Source organism: Arvicanthis niloticus, chromosome 13, assembly GCF_011762505.2.
Source record: "Arvicanthis niloticus isolate mArvNil1 chromosome 13, mArvNil1.pat.X, whole genome shotgun sequence".
NCBI lineage: Eukaryota > Metazoa > Chordata > Mammalia > Rodentia > Muridae > Arvicanthis > Arvicanthis niloticus.
The window spans coordinates 77,680,580-77,696,568 of record NC_047670.1 but is presented as its reverse complement, the minus strand read 5'-3'; the positions used below and the strand labels follow the sequence as shown (position 1 = coordinate 77,696,568).

Sequence of the window (15,989 nt, the reverse complement as noted above, 5' to 3'; positions counted from 1 at the left end):
CCTAAATGCTTCATTTAATCAGTGCAGCCAAGGTTACTTATTCACTTGTCCCAAATTACCTCTTCCTTTCTTTCAAGCTTTGGTCCAGGTCCTTTCAATCTCTAACATTGTTCCCTCTTCTCTGTTTACATCTAAGTTATCAAGCTTAATTCGAGTCTTGTAGGCCTCCCTGAGTCCATCCAAACTCATCTCTCCTTCCTTTCCTGTTTTATTGACCAAGCACATATCATACGCAGCACCTGGTATTAGCTGTCTTTTCAGAGTGGAAGCAAAACAGGTGGCTTCTTCCCAGAGTCTACATTTTTAAACATCCTGTGGCATAGTAAAGGGAGAAGACATTTTGGAAGTGAGATAGATCTTGACTCAAATCTTTCCACCACCACTTAGTCACTGTGTCTAAAGTCAGTGTGTTTTAATCTCATTGAGCCTCAGGATTCTCCTCTGTAGAGATGCAACAATGATACTTATAGCAGGTTATTCGTGTTAGTCTTGGTGACTAACAGAATTATGCCATCCCTCTTCTCCCTTTGCTGCAACCAGATCTTTGCACTTTTCTTCATCTTCCTAGTGTTTCACCTAGGGCTGAGAATATATCCAAGACATCTATAAAGGCTGACTGATTGATACCTGGATCTCTCGTTCACTGTATTCAGAATTGAGTTCTCAGGGTGTAACTCAAATCATGACCCCCATCCCAAACACTTAGACTTCTTTTGAAAGTTTGGTTTTCTGTTTTTGTTTTTTTAAAGCACATCTTTTGCACAAATGCCCCACAGATGTTATAGCAACACACTTTGTAAATAGTACCAATACAGAAGCCACCTTCTGCTCAGCCCTTTATTTAAATCCCTTAGACAAGCCTGCCTGTGGTTACAGGCCAAGCAGATCAGAAACATAGTAAGTGATGTGTGGTACTGAAGGAAGAAAGGGATGGTCAACAAGTCTCATTTTCCCTTCCTCTACTCCACCTCTGACACAATAGAGACTTTCCTCCAGGTCATACCCTTTTTCTACTCGTCTGCCTATATTCTCAAGCAAGCTGAGCCTAAAAATCAGAACTGTCCAGATGATGTGAGCTGGACAAACTCCTGACAAGATGGAGCACTCAGACTGATCATCAGCAATTACTGGAAACCAGAGCTATGCATCAAATCAAAACCTTCTAAAAGAGGTGGCAAACTCATTCAAGTGTCACCCATCACCTGACCCCCAAGTGATCTGGGGCAGAAAAAGGAGGAAACTCCATAAGTGTTTTGATTCCCAAGTAAAGAAGTTCTGAACACTGTACTTTAATTCTTCCTGCTCACCACTTCAGACCTCTTTCCTTTAAAGGAATCAATCATAAGAGAAATGGCCTGTTCATTATACCAGAAGGAACTTGTCCCCGGGATTTAGCTGTATTTCCTGAATAACACATTTGTTTGTACTAGAGGATTCAAAAGACAAGCTAATTCCAAGGGTGGAGGGAGTAGACAGTTAACTCCATTTGTCTGCAGAAGCGCTCTCTCTTTCTCTCTCTCTCTCTCTCTCTCTCTCTCTCTCTCTCTCTCTTTCTTTCTCTCTCTTTCTCTCTCTCTCTCTTTCTCTGTTTCTCAAACTCTCCTTCTCCTATGCCCCACGGGTTCCTGAAACAGATGTTAGGACAGATGTTAGGAAGACTGAAAGTTTAAGAACTGAGAGGAGAAAAGGCTGAGGCTAGGGTACCTCTGAAGTAGGTAGGGTGGGTGAGAAAGTAAGGAACAAATCTTACAATTGTACTCCTAAGGAGGGGCTCTGCTTCCAAGGAACTTGGCATCTGCTTTGCATGTTGCTCATCTCAAGTGAAAACCTATAGATACTACTCCAGATCTTACCTGTCTCCCCACATAAATGTTTCACCGAGTCTCTCAAGGCTCTTTCTTCTGCACCCCATATGGCTCCCTGGCTCTGTCCTCCTCTCTTTTCTTCTCCCTCTCTGTCTCCCTCTCCCCTCTCCCTCTCTGTCTCTCTCTCCCTCTCAAGTTCTGCCTGACCTGTTTCCTCACTCAAGTCCCAACTCTTTTTCCTGTAGAATTCTTCAGAGCTCCTTATAAGATACTACAACCTTTATCTTCACTAAGTCATCTCCAAGTTGCACTCCTACCTTAATGTCTGTGTCTGGGGTGACAAACTCCTTCAGGCACTCAATGGGGCCCATGAGAAAGGGACAGTGGGCAGAAAAAACCTAGAGAAAGAAAAGATGAGTGAATCCAAAAACAGATCAAAACTGACAGAAGGGGGACTCGACTTAAGAAGCCAGGATTCCAATCCCCATCCCCCAGGCCTGGAAGCTCTCTAAGCTCGTGGATCTGAAGGACCTCTGCCAAGCTCAGTCACCTCCCCATCCATGCTCAAAATGATTCATGTAAACTCTATCTGCAGAGAGGCCTAGGGTTTTGCAATAACCTTCCCCACTCACCTCCTGAAGTCCCTCTTGGGCCATGGCCCTAAAACTGAGAATAACCCCGATGATGGTCATTCGTTTCAGCACATTTTCAGCCCCTGAAGAGAAAGTGAGTTGTGAGAAAATAGAACAAGAGAGAATGGTGATTACTTTTGCTTTTCCAAGCCCTGCCTAACCCCCAAGATCCTCAAAGCCCCCAACATTCACAGTGTCTCCCTTGTAGTTCCTTTAGGAAGGTGTTTACCTGTCAGCTGGGGCAGCAAAGATGCCATCAATTCTGGCTTGCTGAAGTTGGATCTGATCTGAACCAGTATATCCATGTTTTCCACCACCAGCTTCTGCAGTTGAAGAAAACAGAGGCATACAGCAGGGAAAGAAAACAGCAACACTCTGTCTTCCAGCTCCCACGGTGCCAAGGCAAGACCTTTCCCAGGCCCCTGCCATACTACCTACCTTCAGTTCCACAATCTGAGATGTCACATGCCACATCAGGTTTTCACTCAGGAACTTCATGCCATAGGGGCCAAGAATTTCAGCCAAGGCTCGCATCTCTGGAATAGAATTTCAAAGGGGACACAAGTCTTTGAATATTTAAAATGTTGTCTAGGAAAAAAAGAATATGGGCAGCTGGGGAGGGGGGATCTCTAGTCCTACATACAGATGGCAGGTCTGTCTCTGCCTCTGGGACAATATCCACACTTCCCACTGGTACCTATAACATGACTCACCTCATGTGATGATAGCCATTTTCTTCTTTAAAAAAGAAAAAAAAAAAAAAAACAAAATTTATGTGTCTGTGTGCCTGAATGTATGTGCACCATGAGTATGAATTCCCACAGAGGCCAGAAGAGGACATCAGATCCCATGAAGCCAGAGTTGTAGACTGTTGTGGGTATTCAAACCCAACCAAGCTCCGGTCCTCCAGAGGAGTAGCTGGTTCTCTTAACTGCTGAGTTATCTTTCCAGGCCCCCATTAATTTCTTATATGAACCTGCACTTCCCAGTCCATTTTTCTGGGTGTTACTATTGTTGTCCTAGCTAAATTTGCTTTATTAGATGTGAGGCCTCAGAAAAGTCACTAAACCTCTCAGAGCCTCTTTGTTCCCCTGTAATGTGAAAAGAAATTATGAATTCCTCAGAGTCGATGGAAGCATAAAAAACTTCAATGATAAACACTGTAGAAAACTTGGTCCAGATGAAAAAGGGGTATCTTATGTGGTTATCAAAAGCCCTATGCGGTGTGAAGCAGAGGTACTCCACCATGGCTTTACAGGCAATGGGATTAGGTGCTTGACCAAGGTAAGTTGATCATATCAGAGGGATGTCCAGAAACCCAGGGCAAAGCCCCCCATCCCTGCAGAGACAATGCTTGTGCATCCGGGGTCTCATTTCTCAAACTTCTGGTATTTAATATCTTACTGGCCCAGTTTCCCCTTGAATTGCCTTTTCTTTTTCACAATCAGCAAACATTCCCCAGAGTCTCAGTTCTTTTTTGCTTTAAATTATTTATTCTTCCAAATCTAGGCTTGCCCCTAAGGCTTTATTACTCCCACCCAGCCTGCTTTTGCCCTTTCTGAGTTAAATCAAACTTGCCTGGGGGAATCCCAGGTTGAAAATCCTAGTGGCAAGCTCAGATGGAAGAGGCTCTGGCTGTGATCTTTGGCTATGGACCATTCCAGCAAGGGAAACCATAAGAGATCAGAAGTAACAGGAGAGCAACGAAAGAAAGACATGTTCAACATCATTAATCAGAATTCAGAAAGGAAGGGAAACTGGGGTTCCTAGCTGCAGTCTTTGAAGGAAGAACCAGTTGATGCCATCCACCTTCATTAATTACAAAGGAAATAGCTTTGGTCACTGCAGCTAATGGGATGCCTGGTCCAAAGTAAATACTAGACATTTATAGAGTCACCAATTTACAACCACAGGACTAAGCTGAGAATTGTAAAAGGATTTTACAATTAACTAGCCACCTTAGAAAGCTAACACTGCTGCCTGGGGGGGAAAGGGTCAAAATTGCCTTCTCTGAAACTAATGAAGAGGCAGCAGGCTGGTATACTGAGTGGATCTGCAAAACCCTCTACTTCAGCCATTGCTACCCCCAGTTAGTAACCCTATGGCATCCTTTTCTTCTTATCTATCTATTTTTGAAGTAACATTGCCCCATCACCATGGCAACCCAGACAAATTGGGGTGGGGGTGGCAGAAGGGTGAATGTGCACTGCCTCCCGCTGCTTGTCAGTTGTCAGCAAGACCTAAAGCAGGTTTTAGAGGCTGCCTACAGCTTGTGGGTAGAGCTGTTGAAAGGGGGCATCTAAAACCTGCAGCAGGCAAAGTATAGTCTGTTTACAGATAGAATGCAGGAAATAAAGAGGCAGAGATGGAAAACAGAGTTATGTTCTTTGATTTCCTTGTCATCCCCAGGAAAGGAGAATGAAGAAGTCTGAGCCGTGGAACACCACCGCCTATCCTAGGTCCCATGAACAATCCATCATTTACATGGAGGTGCAAGAAAAAGAAATATATTAGGATCCTTCACTAATTCTCAGTTGGTACCACAAGTATTGAGAAGGAATTACATGGCTTCAAGCCCTCTTTTAAGAAGGAATGGCTTTCCAACTCACCATTACCTCCCTTATCTGCGCGCGCGCGCACACACACACACACATTTGACTATACGAGTTGAAATCCCACCATTTATGGATGTGCGACCTCAGCACCTCCCCACTTCTCAGTACCTCAGAGTGTTCATCTGGAAAATATGGATAGCAAGAGGAGTTGCCTCAAGGCTGTTGTGTGGCTTGAATTCTATGTGTAAGCACTTAAAACTTGGCCCACAGTAATGTCTTTCACCATCTCATCAAGGAAGAAGGCTCCAGCACATCAGATCACCACTTAATAAGTCCCCCATAAGAATGTCTTTCCTCAAACTTTAAATCTGTCACCATTCTTTAAGAATAAATCCCTCCACTGACTAGTGAGCCTGACTAACTCCTAAACCTCTCTCCTTTTCTCTCTTCACCTTCAGCCCCAAGTTACTTCTCAGTCCTGGACCTTGCTTCAGAATCTCTTTTTATGTGTCCCTAAAGTTGAGCAGAGTTCAGCAGAGACACCAAGAGAAGCACCGAATAGGCCTCTGGGAAAGCAGGAGGAATTAGGCCAAGGTACTGTTGAAGCACAAAGTTCAGCTCTGTGGCAAGGAGACCAGGGCCCTGGGCTCACCAGAGATGTCCGAGAACTCCTCAGCACTGAAGTTCTGCTCCCCATCTCGGGGAAGGCTGATGAAGGCCTGCATGGCTGGGGAGAGGACAATGGCTCCACTGCTCGCCTGTCTGAGGAGACTTTCTAGGTACCTGTGGAGCAGGAGGGGAGGTCAGGGAAGCATAAGTTAGCATCCAGTCATTTCTGCCACCACCACGATGGAGTCAGGGAGAAACCCTGCTAGGGGCTAAAGTGAAGAAGAAAGACTGAAAGAAGGCAATATAGCAATCTATTTAACACCCTCAAGTGGTTGGATCAGAAGCAGATGTGATTCCACATGGCCTCCATTCCATAGGTATGCCACCATGCCTTCAATATGGTGTCATGTAGTGCCAGCCTTCAGCTCTGCTTTCTTTCAACAACTTTGCTCTTACCCTCTCTGTCAGGTAAGACAGGCTCACACTGGCATTTTTTAAAGCATTAACTGGGTTCCTCTGAAATACACCTAAGCTATATCCTCTCCATAAAAAGGCTAGACTAAGGACCCAGAATCCCAGAATCCAGTCTCAAATCAAACCTCTGGCTGATAGGAGCACACATCACCCAGTCTTCAAATCTTCCCTCCTAACCTCTGAAGAAGTCAGAGGATCTGGCTCCAGCAGTATCTGCAGACAAAGGCCTACCAACTGCAGTACTCACCTAGATACCTACCAGTTCTGAGTTTGTATTTTACAGCACCATGGGCTAACCACCAGTGAGCCAAACTCAGCTTCCAATCAGTTCCCCCCCACCCCCATTAATTACTATTGGTTGTCAAATTTTAAAATTGAAAATTTACATTAAAAAATAACTTAGTGCAGCACAATTGAGTGGGAACTAAAAGGTAGCGCTCTCTGTGAGAGAGGCAATCCTATTACTATAGATGCTCAAAGCCCTAGCCTAGCTGGTAAAGTACACCTACCTAACCAGGCTGGCCCCTTCCCAGTATCCCGATAAGCTGATAGTAGATTTAAAGCGCCACCCAGTGGCTTGGGGAGGGAAAAATCTATCTCTTGGCTCTAAAAATGTGCTTTCCAAGAGGGCCCCTTTCCCTGTTCAGAACAATCTACTGGACTTGACACAGCCTTGGCTGAGAATGAGGCAGTGTGCAGGAGGGAGAAAGCAAAAAGGAGAAATAAGAATGTCAGAAAGAAGTGACAGAGTCCTTTTCAACAGAAAAAATAAGAATCCAGAAAAGGAAAGTTAAGTATTAGACATTAAGAGGAACAAGGTCAAAGAGCTGCAGGGTTGAGGTATAGAGAGTGATGTAAAAGCTAGAACAGCAGAGGATCCAGGTCTGCCTTTCATGTTGCTGTCATTCACAAACAAAAACAAACCTCCTTTGCAGGTTCAGAGAGATGTTGCAGGTTAAAAATGCTTGATCATGAAGACCTACTATGCAAGGAAAAAGTACTAGTAGAGGTGAGACAATGGGAAGAAAGAACACTGACCAGTTTGTGTAGAGAGTGGTGACAGTCTGCTCGCCACAGGAGTCCAGCGGCTGTGTCTGCTGTAGGAGGGCATTGCGAACAATTCTGGAAGCATCTGCGCCCAAAAACTGTGCCAATGACTGAATGAAACTGATGTATGCTTTGACTCCTGCCAACAGCTCAGAAGGCCTAAGGATCTCCTGGGTTGTGGCATTGTAACCAGCCAAAGTCACGATGGCTCTAAATGACAAAAGCCTTATTAATTACAAATATATTAACAAAAACAGAAACAACTGGACATTCCTGGTGCTACACATATTATCTCATTTAAACCCCACAGCAACCCACTAAGGTAGGCACTATTATCCCTATTTTGTGGATAATAAAACTAAGTAAATCACTTGCTGAAGATTACAGAGCTGGCCAGTGGCAGCTTGGACTTGTGTCCACTGACATTTGATTCCTAACCATTTCTCTCTCTGGAGAAATTAGATCAGCTGGTAAAAGACCTGAGTTTCCAAATGCCATCTAACTCTAAGGAAAGAATTAGTCCCAACTTTTCCCAAGAATGAAAAAACATCCTTAGAAATCCTTGGAGATACAATGCAGTCCCTGGTTCTCATAAATGCTAGACCAGATAGAGTACTGAAGCTACATCCTCAAGAGAAGACAGAATATATGTCTGCTGCCACATACAGTCAAGTGTACAGTATATTCCTTCCTCAGGGCTAAGCTTTCCTGTTAAAGCCAGTCCTTTGACTTACAGCTTTTTCTTTGTTTTGTTTTTTTAAGGTAAACATTCAGGGTAGAACATACCCTTCAAGGTATATCCCTCATTTGCACCTTAGTATACATGAGTTCCTCAAATTTTTCCTAAGCTGAGAGATATTTGGAAGTCTTTGTTTAGTTGCCATTTTGTCAAAATGTTTATGGCAGGACTTCAGGAAGCTCTATTCCCACAAATGAATGGGAAAATTTTAGAACCATGGGTACCACTTAAAGGAAAATAACATATAAAAAAAGATGAGAAGCAGGCCTAATCAATATTGGAACTTTTAGCCAGTTGTGGTGGCACACACCTGTGATACCAGCATTCAGAGCAGGAAAGTAGGAGGGTTATGATCTAAAGTCTATCCTGGACTACATACTGCTTAGAGAAGTTCTGTCTCAAAAAGGAGTAAGGTAGAAGCTAACAACCATCCCTAACTCCAGTTCCAGAGAACTCAACATCCTCTTCTGGTATCCAAAGACACCAAATATGTGTGCGATGCACAGATACACATGCAAGCAAAACACCCCCACACATAAAAATTTTTTTTCCATTAATTTTTTTAAAGCTAAAACCTTTAGACAAACCCTGGAGCTTTTTGGAATAATGACCCTGTGAAGCAAGAATCAGAGATTCCAGGAAACTAAGGATCACACCCTTACTGCTTCAGGGCCTGGAAAACACCACAGCTGCTGAAGGTGTGCATGGGTAATTATCACACCATCACCTCCTTGACATCGTGTGTGCAACAAAAGCACTTCCTCCTCTAGAGTTAATGTGTACAGAACAAAAACAAACTAATTTTACTTCACCCAGGCAAAACCCTAAATATGCAGAAAAATAAATCTGCATCTCTCACAGCCAAAACACAACTTATAACTGGTCGCCTGCTTCTGTTCTCATTCATGCTGATAAAGCCAGAGCAAACTGTGAACACATATCTTATTACAGCAAAGGCTGCATGTCTAGATTTGGCCCAGTCCTTACAGTATTCTGCACAGTTCCTCCACTGCAGTCTAACCTCATGTCCCACCCAGCTCACTCGGGTTCTCTTTCTGCCACCACTCTGCCTCCTTGTTCCTTGAACATGTCTCCATCTCAGCTTTGGAAATAGTGGTTATTCTGTGTACAATGATTGTTCCCAGACAGTCACATACCATACCTGGCTTTATAGTTCCTTCATCGGTTCATTCAAATGTCATTTTTTTCAAGGTGGACACCATGAACATACTATATAAAACTACATCAACTCCTTAGCATACATACACTTCCTATGACATCTCCCTTCCCTGATTTATCTTTCTATTTAGTTTATCACTAACCTGACATATGTGCTGCTCTCTTATTTTGTTAGTCTGTCTCCCCTACTACAAGGTAAACTTCATGGAGCAGGGCTATGTTTCGTATGCTACTTTATCAACAACCTCTAGAATGGCCCTGACATAGTAGGTGTTCAATAAATACATGTTAAATTAATTGCTTGTATTCAAAGACAAAACGCAAAAGGACAATGAATTAGCCATAATCACTCCTCTCATCCCCCTAACTACAGTGCCTCAGACATAAGTAGTATCTTCCTTCTTCAGAAAACAATGGAATAAGGGGCAAAGTACAGGAAAGGAATTTATTTAACTAAGGCTTATTATATGGCAGGAACTTTGCACTCACAGTAATCTGTATTTGTCTACTAACCCTCAATTTCAGGTCATTCTCCATGATCTACAAGGTAAATATAATTATCCTGGACTTAATAGGAAGGAAACTGACTAAGATAAGTTAAATAATCTGCTCCATTGTTATAGCTAATGGCCAGGATGTGGGCACAGTACTGCAGGATGCAACGACTCTGTACTCTTCCCCCCCCCCCCCCCTTTTAGAGTCTTGTATACTCAGGCTGGCCTAGAATTCTCTAGGTAACCAAGGATGACCTTAAGCTCCTGATATTCCAGCCTCTATCTCCCAATTGCTGGCCTCTCTGCTCACTCTACCAAACAAGGGAGATAGACCAGCTGCTCATTAAAATCTATAAGAATAAGGCTTCTTTTTTTCTTTCCCACAGAGGTGCTTGGAACCAGACTGTATCAGAGTCTCTAGCCTGTGACATGACTACCAGGATGGAACGAACAGAGCCACACTGAAGATTGCCACAGAATACAAACATGGGCCAGAGAGTGCTACCTGTTGAGCCTGGCCTCCAGGTGGCTGCTGAGATACTCAGATGGGAAGATGGTGTGTTCAAACACAGAGAAACTGTGCACGTGATTCATTGCCAGTGCCAATTCAGTCAAATTTAGATGTAGTTTGTCCATGCTGAAAGGAAAAAAGGAATTTGATTATGGTGCTGGGCTGGTGCTGTCTATTGGCATCTGGAAAGGAAATGCCAGGCCATGTTGTTGGAAGCCCTGCCCTCTGGAGAGACACTCAGCCTAGAATGGTACACACTGATGTTCTTCAAAAGCAAAGTAGGAAATTCACCTAGGTGTTTTTTTGTATCTATCAATCCCCTACTTCCCCCTGCCCCATATCACATTCCCTCTTTGCCTTTTCTCCCTCCTTTGATACAGCACCATTTGGCTCTAAGGAGCCAGATCCTCACTTAGTGACAAGGCTGCGGTTCTTCCGGTGACTCTCTGCTCCTGGCTTGTCCTTCTCAGGCTCTCCTTTCCTGGGAGTCTGCCTCTGCTTCATGGACTTCTTGTTCTTGGCTTTGCTGATGGTGGTGGCACAGTGCTTAGGTAGAAGCTTTGGAAGAGACGTGGTCATTGCTAACAGCTGAGAGAAGGTTCCTCCATCATCTGCTCCTCTCCCCACCCATTTAACTTCTCTTTCTCTAATGGGGACCTTTTTAGAATGTTCTCACCTCTTCCAGTGTTCATAAATATTTCCCTATGTATCCTCAAGCTCTGAGATACCAGTGTCTTTAAAGGATAAAAGCACAGCTACCCCACCCACATCTGAGGTCTTTCCTAACAGAAAAATCTAAGGGAAAACAGAGCCAAAACTCCACTTACCTTGTAGGGTCCCAAAGTGAGGAAACAATACTTTTTGCTATTTAAACTTATCATCTCACCAGCTATACCACTTCTTGTTCTGTCTACTGCCCGGACTACCAAATTCTCAAAGTTCACATGTGTTCAGAATTCTTTCCTTGTTTCTTCTTTTTCTTAAGCGTGTGTGTGTGTGTGTGTGTGTGTGTGTGTGTGTGTGTGTTGCTAACTAGCTCAAACATCAATCCTCCATCTCTCCTTTCTCCGTGTAGCCCTACAGAAAATACAAGTCATTACTTGACACTCAAGTTGCTTTAGGGAATCACTATGGAACTGCTTTTAGAACAGGTAAGAGCCACACAAGAAAATTCATTTTTGTAATCACACTTCCTATTCTTAATTATAATATAATTATAATATAATATAAATATAATCAATAATTATTTACTCAAAATGTTAACTCTGAAGGGCCAACACTCACTTGCTTACAACAGTTCTGTGCACAAATAATTACTCACTCACGGCTTAGTCACTCCTGATACAGCACTGAGTAAACCTATTTACCATGCATGTAGTAGGTATTTGTAGAGTATGATGAATACAGCTGTAAGTGTCCTCACTTGCGTGTCTTCTGTGCATAAATTACTTGCATTTTTAATCACATATTTGTATTTTTCTTACCCACACTGGGACATTCCCAAAGACAGGGATCATGTACATCCCTTCTTAGTCTTCACTCCAAACTGTTAGCCTAAGAGGTTTGTGTCCATCAAGCTTCACACAACACAAGTGCTAACACTTATTGCCTGCTGTATATACCAAATATTTCCTGTATGCTATTTCATTTAATCCTTATTATGACTCTGTGGGGGGAAAAGGGTATTTTATCCTTACTTGATACATAAGACAATGAAAAGGCTTCCTCATACCAATAACTGTTTATCTGTACTCACACACTTATTCTACACACACACACACACACACCTTATTTCCTCTCCTACAAAAGTTGCTACTATTCTGACTCAAACCCAGGAAGGGTGAGTAGTCTGGGAAATTCAAGGTTCCAGAGACAAGAACAAAACTAACTTCTTATTCCTGATTTTCTGAAATGTAGGCTGATCTAATCATTACCAGGTGCTATGAGTCAATAAAGGGAGGAAGACCAGAAAAAAAAAAAAAATAGAAGACAAGAAAGTAACCCTGGAGATCAGCACTAGAGTGCTTGAAAATGTCCAGTTAGTTGTAGACTGGTATGCTGATGACAGAAAGATTAGATAAGATAGATCTGGGACCATTGTTCCAAGCATGTGAGCACCATGCAAAGAAGACAAAGGTTGTCTCCCAAAACTCTCCAAATGGAACACAGATTTTAATGGACTTTAACTGCTCAGGTAAAAGTGTTTTCAGGTGTTTCTATCCACTAAGTGTATCCAACCTACCACAACAGATCATGTGCAACCAAAGATAAAACAAAATCACAAACATTAAGGCGTGTGTGTGCATGCGTGCACACGCATGTGTGTGTGTGCGTGCGTGCATGTGTGTCATTTTGCATTTTGTAACTCAGTTATGGAGTTCTCCAGCATGAACTTTGTCGATGGCCACCTCAGGTCACAATGTCAAAAGGTTGTGCATTGTGATTCTGATCCCAAGAGATTATTTGAAGTGACTATACTGATAGAGGAGTCCTGTCATAAACCAAAGTTCACAAAAGCCTTAGCCCTACTTAAGAAATGGAGAATCTGACCTTCAAGAAAGAAACAAGGGTAGCCTCAGGAAAAGGCACTGAAGGTAAGAAAAGAGACTGAACCAGGATGTAGAAATACCTGTTCATTCAGGTTCCGCTGTTCAGCACATATCTCAAGCACACAGTTGCTGGTCTGCTTGGCCAGCTCTTCCAGGAAGGAGTTGCAGTGGTGAAGGCCATGGTTCTTCAGGTGAGGGTACTGTGGAGAGGACCAGAAAGAAACACATCATATAAAGGACACATCCCCCTTCCCACACTGCTCTTGCTCCTTGCCTGAGTCATTCTCCTCTAAGAAAAAAGGAACAAACCAGAGAGGCTATAATCTATATCAAACTGAGATGTTTGGGACTTATTCTTGTTCCCTTCTCAGGATCAAAACCAATCTCTAGAACTATATTTTGAGACATAGAGAAGAGACAGGACTAGAGATATGTTAGAGCTTGAAAGTCAGAATATCAACCTCCTCTGGGCACATTTCATGAATGCAGTGGACAAAATGAGCACAAATCAGAGGGAAGGCGATGGTGTAGCGAAGCATGGTTGGTTCCTCCAGGGTCGTAGCAAACATCTTCTCAAAGGTACGGAGATGAAAGCTGTAGAGAAAGAAAAAGACTAAAAACCAGGGTTTATAACCAGACTCTTTCAACAATTTTCTTCTTTCTATTTGCCACTCCCTCCTCCTTTCTATCCTAGAGGTAGAAGTAAACCAAAGAACCTTTTCAGAGTCTTGCAATGGCTTTCAGAGCAGTGCAATGACAGCCTTACCTCTCCTGAACAAAATTCACAGTTCCTCCCTGTTAGTCATCACCTGATTCAGGCCATCCTCTCTAATTCAGTAGTTCCAAATTCACATTTCCTCAAAATATGACATTAGAGCTCCAGAAAACTTGGATGAATCGCATGAGACTTGCCTTTCCTTCGTAAGTATTATGTTTATGCGAGTGATAATTCTCCATTTCTATAGACTGCAAAGAGCAGACATGAACATCATGTTTTGTTCTTTTCTTGTTTTTTTTTGGGGGGGGGGATTGGTGGGTTTTGTTTGTTTGCTTGTTTCGATCCTTCAAGGAGTAAAGTTACACATTACAGTGATCAACTGATTATTGCCAAGTGTCATCTGTTGAAAATAGATGAGTATTCATTCTTCAACAGCCCTATTCTCCAGCTCTCTCAATTATTTCTTAATTTCCCAACACTAAACTTCCACAACATTCATGTTTCCTTTATTTTACTTTGGGTTTTTGAGACAGGTTTTTACTTCATAGCTTGGGACTCACTAGATAGCCTAGGCTGGCCTAAAACTCAGCAATCCTCCTACTGCAGGATCTCAAGTACTCATGTTTCTTTGGTTTTTAGGACAGTCTCTTTGAGGTCCATTCTTTTCTTCAGCTCATTAAGAAGCCAAGAATGACCTTGAATTCCTAATCCTACTGTCCTTACCTTCCAAGTGCTGAGATTATAAATGTGACAACACACTTGGTTTCCAGGCTTTTAAATCTGAATGTCATAGCTGGGAAGATGGCTTGGTATTTAAGAGCATTTACTGCTCTTTGAGAGTCCCCAGTACTCATATCAGGTGGCTCACAACCACCTATATAACTCCAGCTCCAAGGGATCCAGCACCTTCCTTTGTCCTTTGTGGGTACCCACACACAAGTGGCATACACACAGAGAGACATACATTAATACCCATAAATGAGTATAAACATTTAAATTATAGTATCCTAAGAATTTAAAATAACAACAACAACAAAAAAAAACTAAAGAAGTTTATAAGAGAACATGGACGCATACCTTCAATCCCAGCACTCAGAAGGCAGAAGCAGACAGATCTCTATGAGTCAATCAGAGTGAGTTCCAAGACACATGAGACAGAGAGAGAGAGAGAGAGAGAGAGAGAGAGAGAGAGAAAGACAGAGACACAGAGACAGAGAGAGATATCAAGTGGACTGGTGATGAAATCAGAAACAGGACACACCAGAAAGTAGAAAGGTCAGAGGTTTCCACCAGCATTTTCTCTACTGAGTCCAACATCTGGGAGTGAAAGATGATGAGGTTCATGACCTTGGCTAGGTCAGGGTTCTCATGCAGGTGCAACGGTGCCTTTGCCACGCTGGTATACGCCTGTGATTGGAGTTGGGAAGAGTAGAGAAAACAAGACAAATGAGATGAAGCTGCGCCTTGAGGCTATAATCTGATCTGGGTGTGTTGTATCTTGTCTAGTCAGCAGTTTTCAAGGATTACTTATTCTCTGCGATTAAGAAATTAAAAATGGTGGAGAGACTCGTGGAAGAATCTGAGAATGGAGACCACCACTGAATGAGAGCCTTACCTGTAGGCGAAACCAATCCAGCCTTAATCCAGAAAAGTCAAATTTCTCTTCATTATCAACTATAAAAACAGAAATGTAAAAGAAAATGATAAAAACAGTACCAAGCACCTGGCTGCACAGGATGGCAGCCTCTTCAGAGTTCTCTTATCTAGGGCTCTGGCTGACAGACCAGTTTTCCAGGAAATCTGTGTCAGCCTCCCACTACTCACCTTGCTTGAGATTCAGAGAGGACAGCGTACTAACAAATGAGGACATAATGACAGACTCCTCTTCAGGACACACAGACAGGTTCTGAAAAAAAAAAAAGTAGAAGGTGCAGTCAGTGCTCAAGGTTCATAGGATGAAAAATGCAACCACAGGCTCAGTCAGTATGTGAAGGTAGAAGGAACTGCTGGCCACCCAAAACAGAAAGACTCAAGCAAGGAACAGAAGAGCTACCTAGGATCCCTGCCATGAGACATGCCACTTCTGCTCATTTTTCTTTCCTCTTGCTTAGAGGGAAGAAATCTGCTGAGATTATTCATCTGTAGTGTATAGCAGCTTCTTGACACCCAAACTACAGACATTCAGCCACAGTTGCTCCAGAAGGAAAAGTTACCAGGAATCATGCTGGGATCTCCAAGATGTCATCAGTGGAACATACCTGAATGATGTCACTAAGCACAAGGACATCAAATCTGGCCAGGTACTGAAGGTGGTACTGCTGAATCACTTTGATGTGTCTTCTGACCAGAGCCCTGATCTCCTCCAACAGGAACAGAAGCTCTGCAATGTTCCTGTAAAGATGAGGACAGAGACAGACAGACATCAATAGAACTGTGAGGGGAGACACACAGCCATTCAGGGCAGGGACTGAGATGCCCCTAGATCATGTGACACCTTCCTGTCCCCCTTCTCCCAGTCTATGGACAAGGTTAAGTAAATACTAACGAGTCAGCATAGTCTTCAGGTGTCTTAGTCTTGGTGACATTTTCTGTATGGCGAACCAGCCAAGTGACCTCATCACGAATGAAAGACAGAGCCATGAAAGCAAAAAGGGCCTAAGAGAGGACAAAGACTATT

The 15,989-nt window shown here is 43.0% G+C and overlaps 1 protein-coding gene across 1 annotated transcript in view; it reads right to left on the bottom strand.

Moving 5' to 3' along the window:
• Positions 1–15,989, bottom strand: part of Nckap1l (NCK associated protein 1 like) — a 44,664-nt gene that overhangs the window by 9,061 nt on the left and 19,614 nt on the right. The window contains exons 12-26 of the mRNA XM_034516514.3: positions 15,858–15,967; positions 15,571–15,703; positions 15,137–15,218; positions 14,928–14,986; positions 14,574–14,719; positions 13,056–13,188; positions 12,675–12,794; positions 10,458–10,603; positions 10,040–10,171; positions 7,114–7,332; positions 5,645–5,775; positions 2,876–2,973; positions 2,667–2,760; positions 2,438–2,520; positions 2,123–2,203 (exon numbers count right to left, since the gene is read on the bottom strand). Of these exons, the coding sequence (XP_034372405.1) occupies positions 2,123–2,203; positions 2,438–2,520; positions 2,667–2,760; positions 2,876–2,973; positions 5,645–5,775; positions 7,114–7,332; positions 10,040–10,171; positions 10,458–10,603; positions 12,675–12,794; positions 13,056–13,188; positions 14,574–14,719; positions 14,928–14,986; positions 15,137–15,218; positions 15,571–15,703; positions 15,858–15,967 (1,767 nt within the window). The remainder of the gene's footprint in view (positions 1–2,122; positions 2,204–2,437; positions 2,521–2,666; positions 2,761–2,875; positions 2,974–5,644; positions 5,776–7,113; positions 7,333–10,039; positions 10,172–10,457; positions 10,604–12,674; positions 12,795–13,055; positions 13,189–14,573; positions 14,720–14,927; positions 14,987–15,136; positions 15,219–15,570; positions 15,704–15,857; positions 15,968–15,989) is intronic.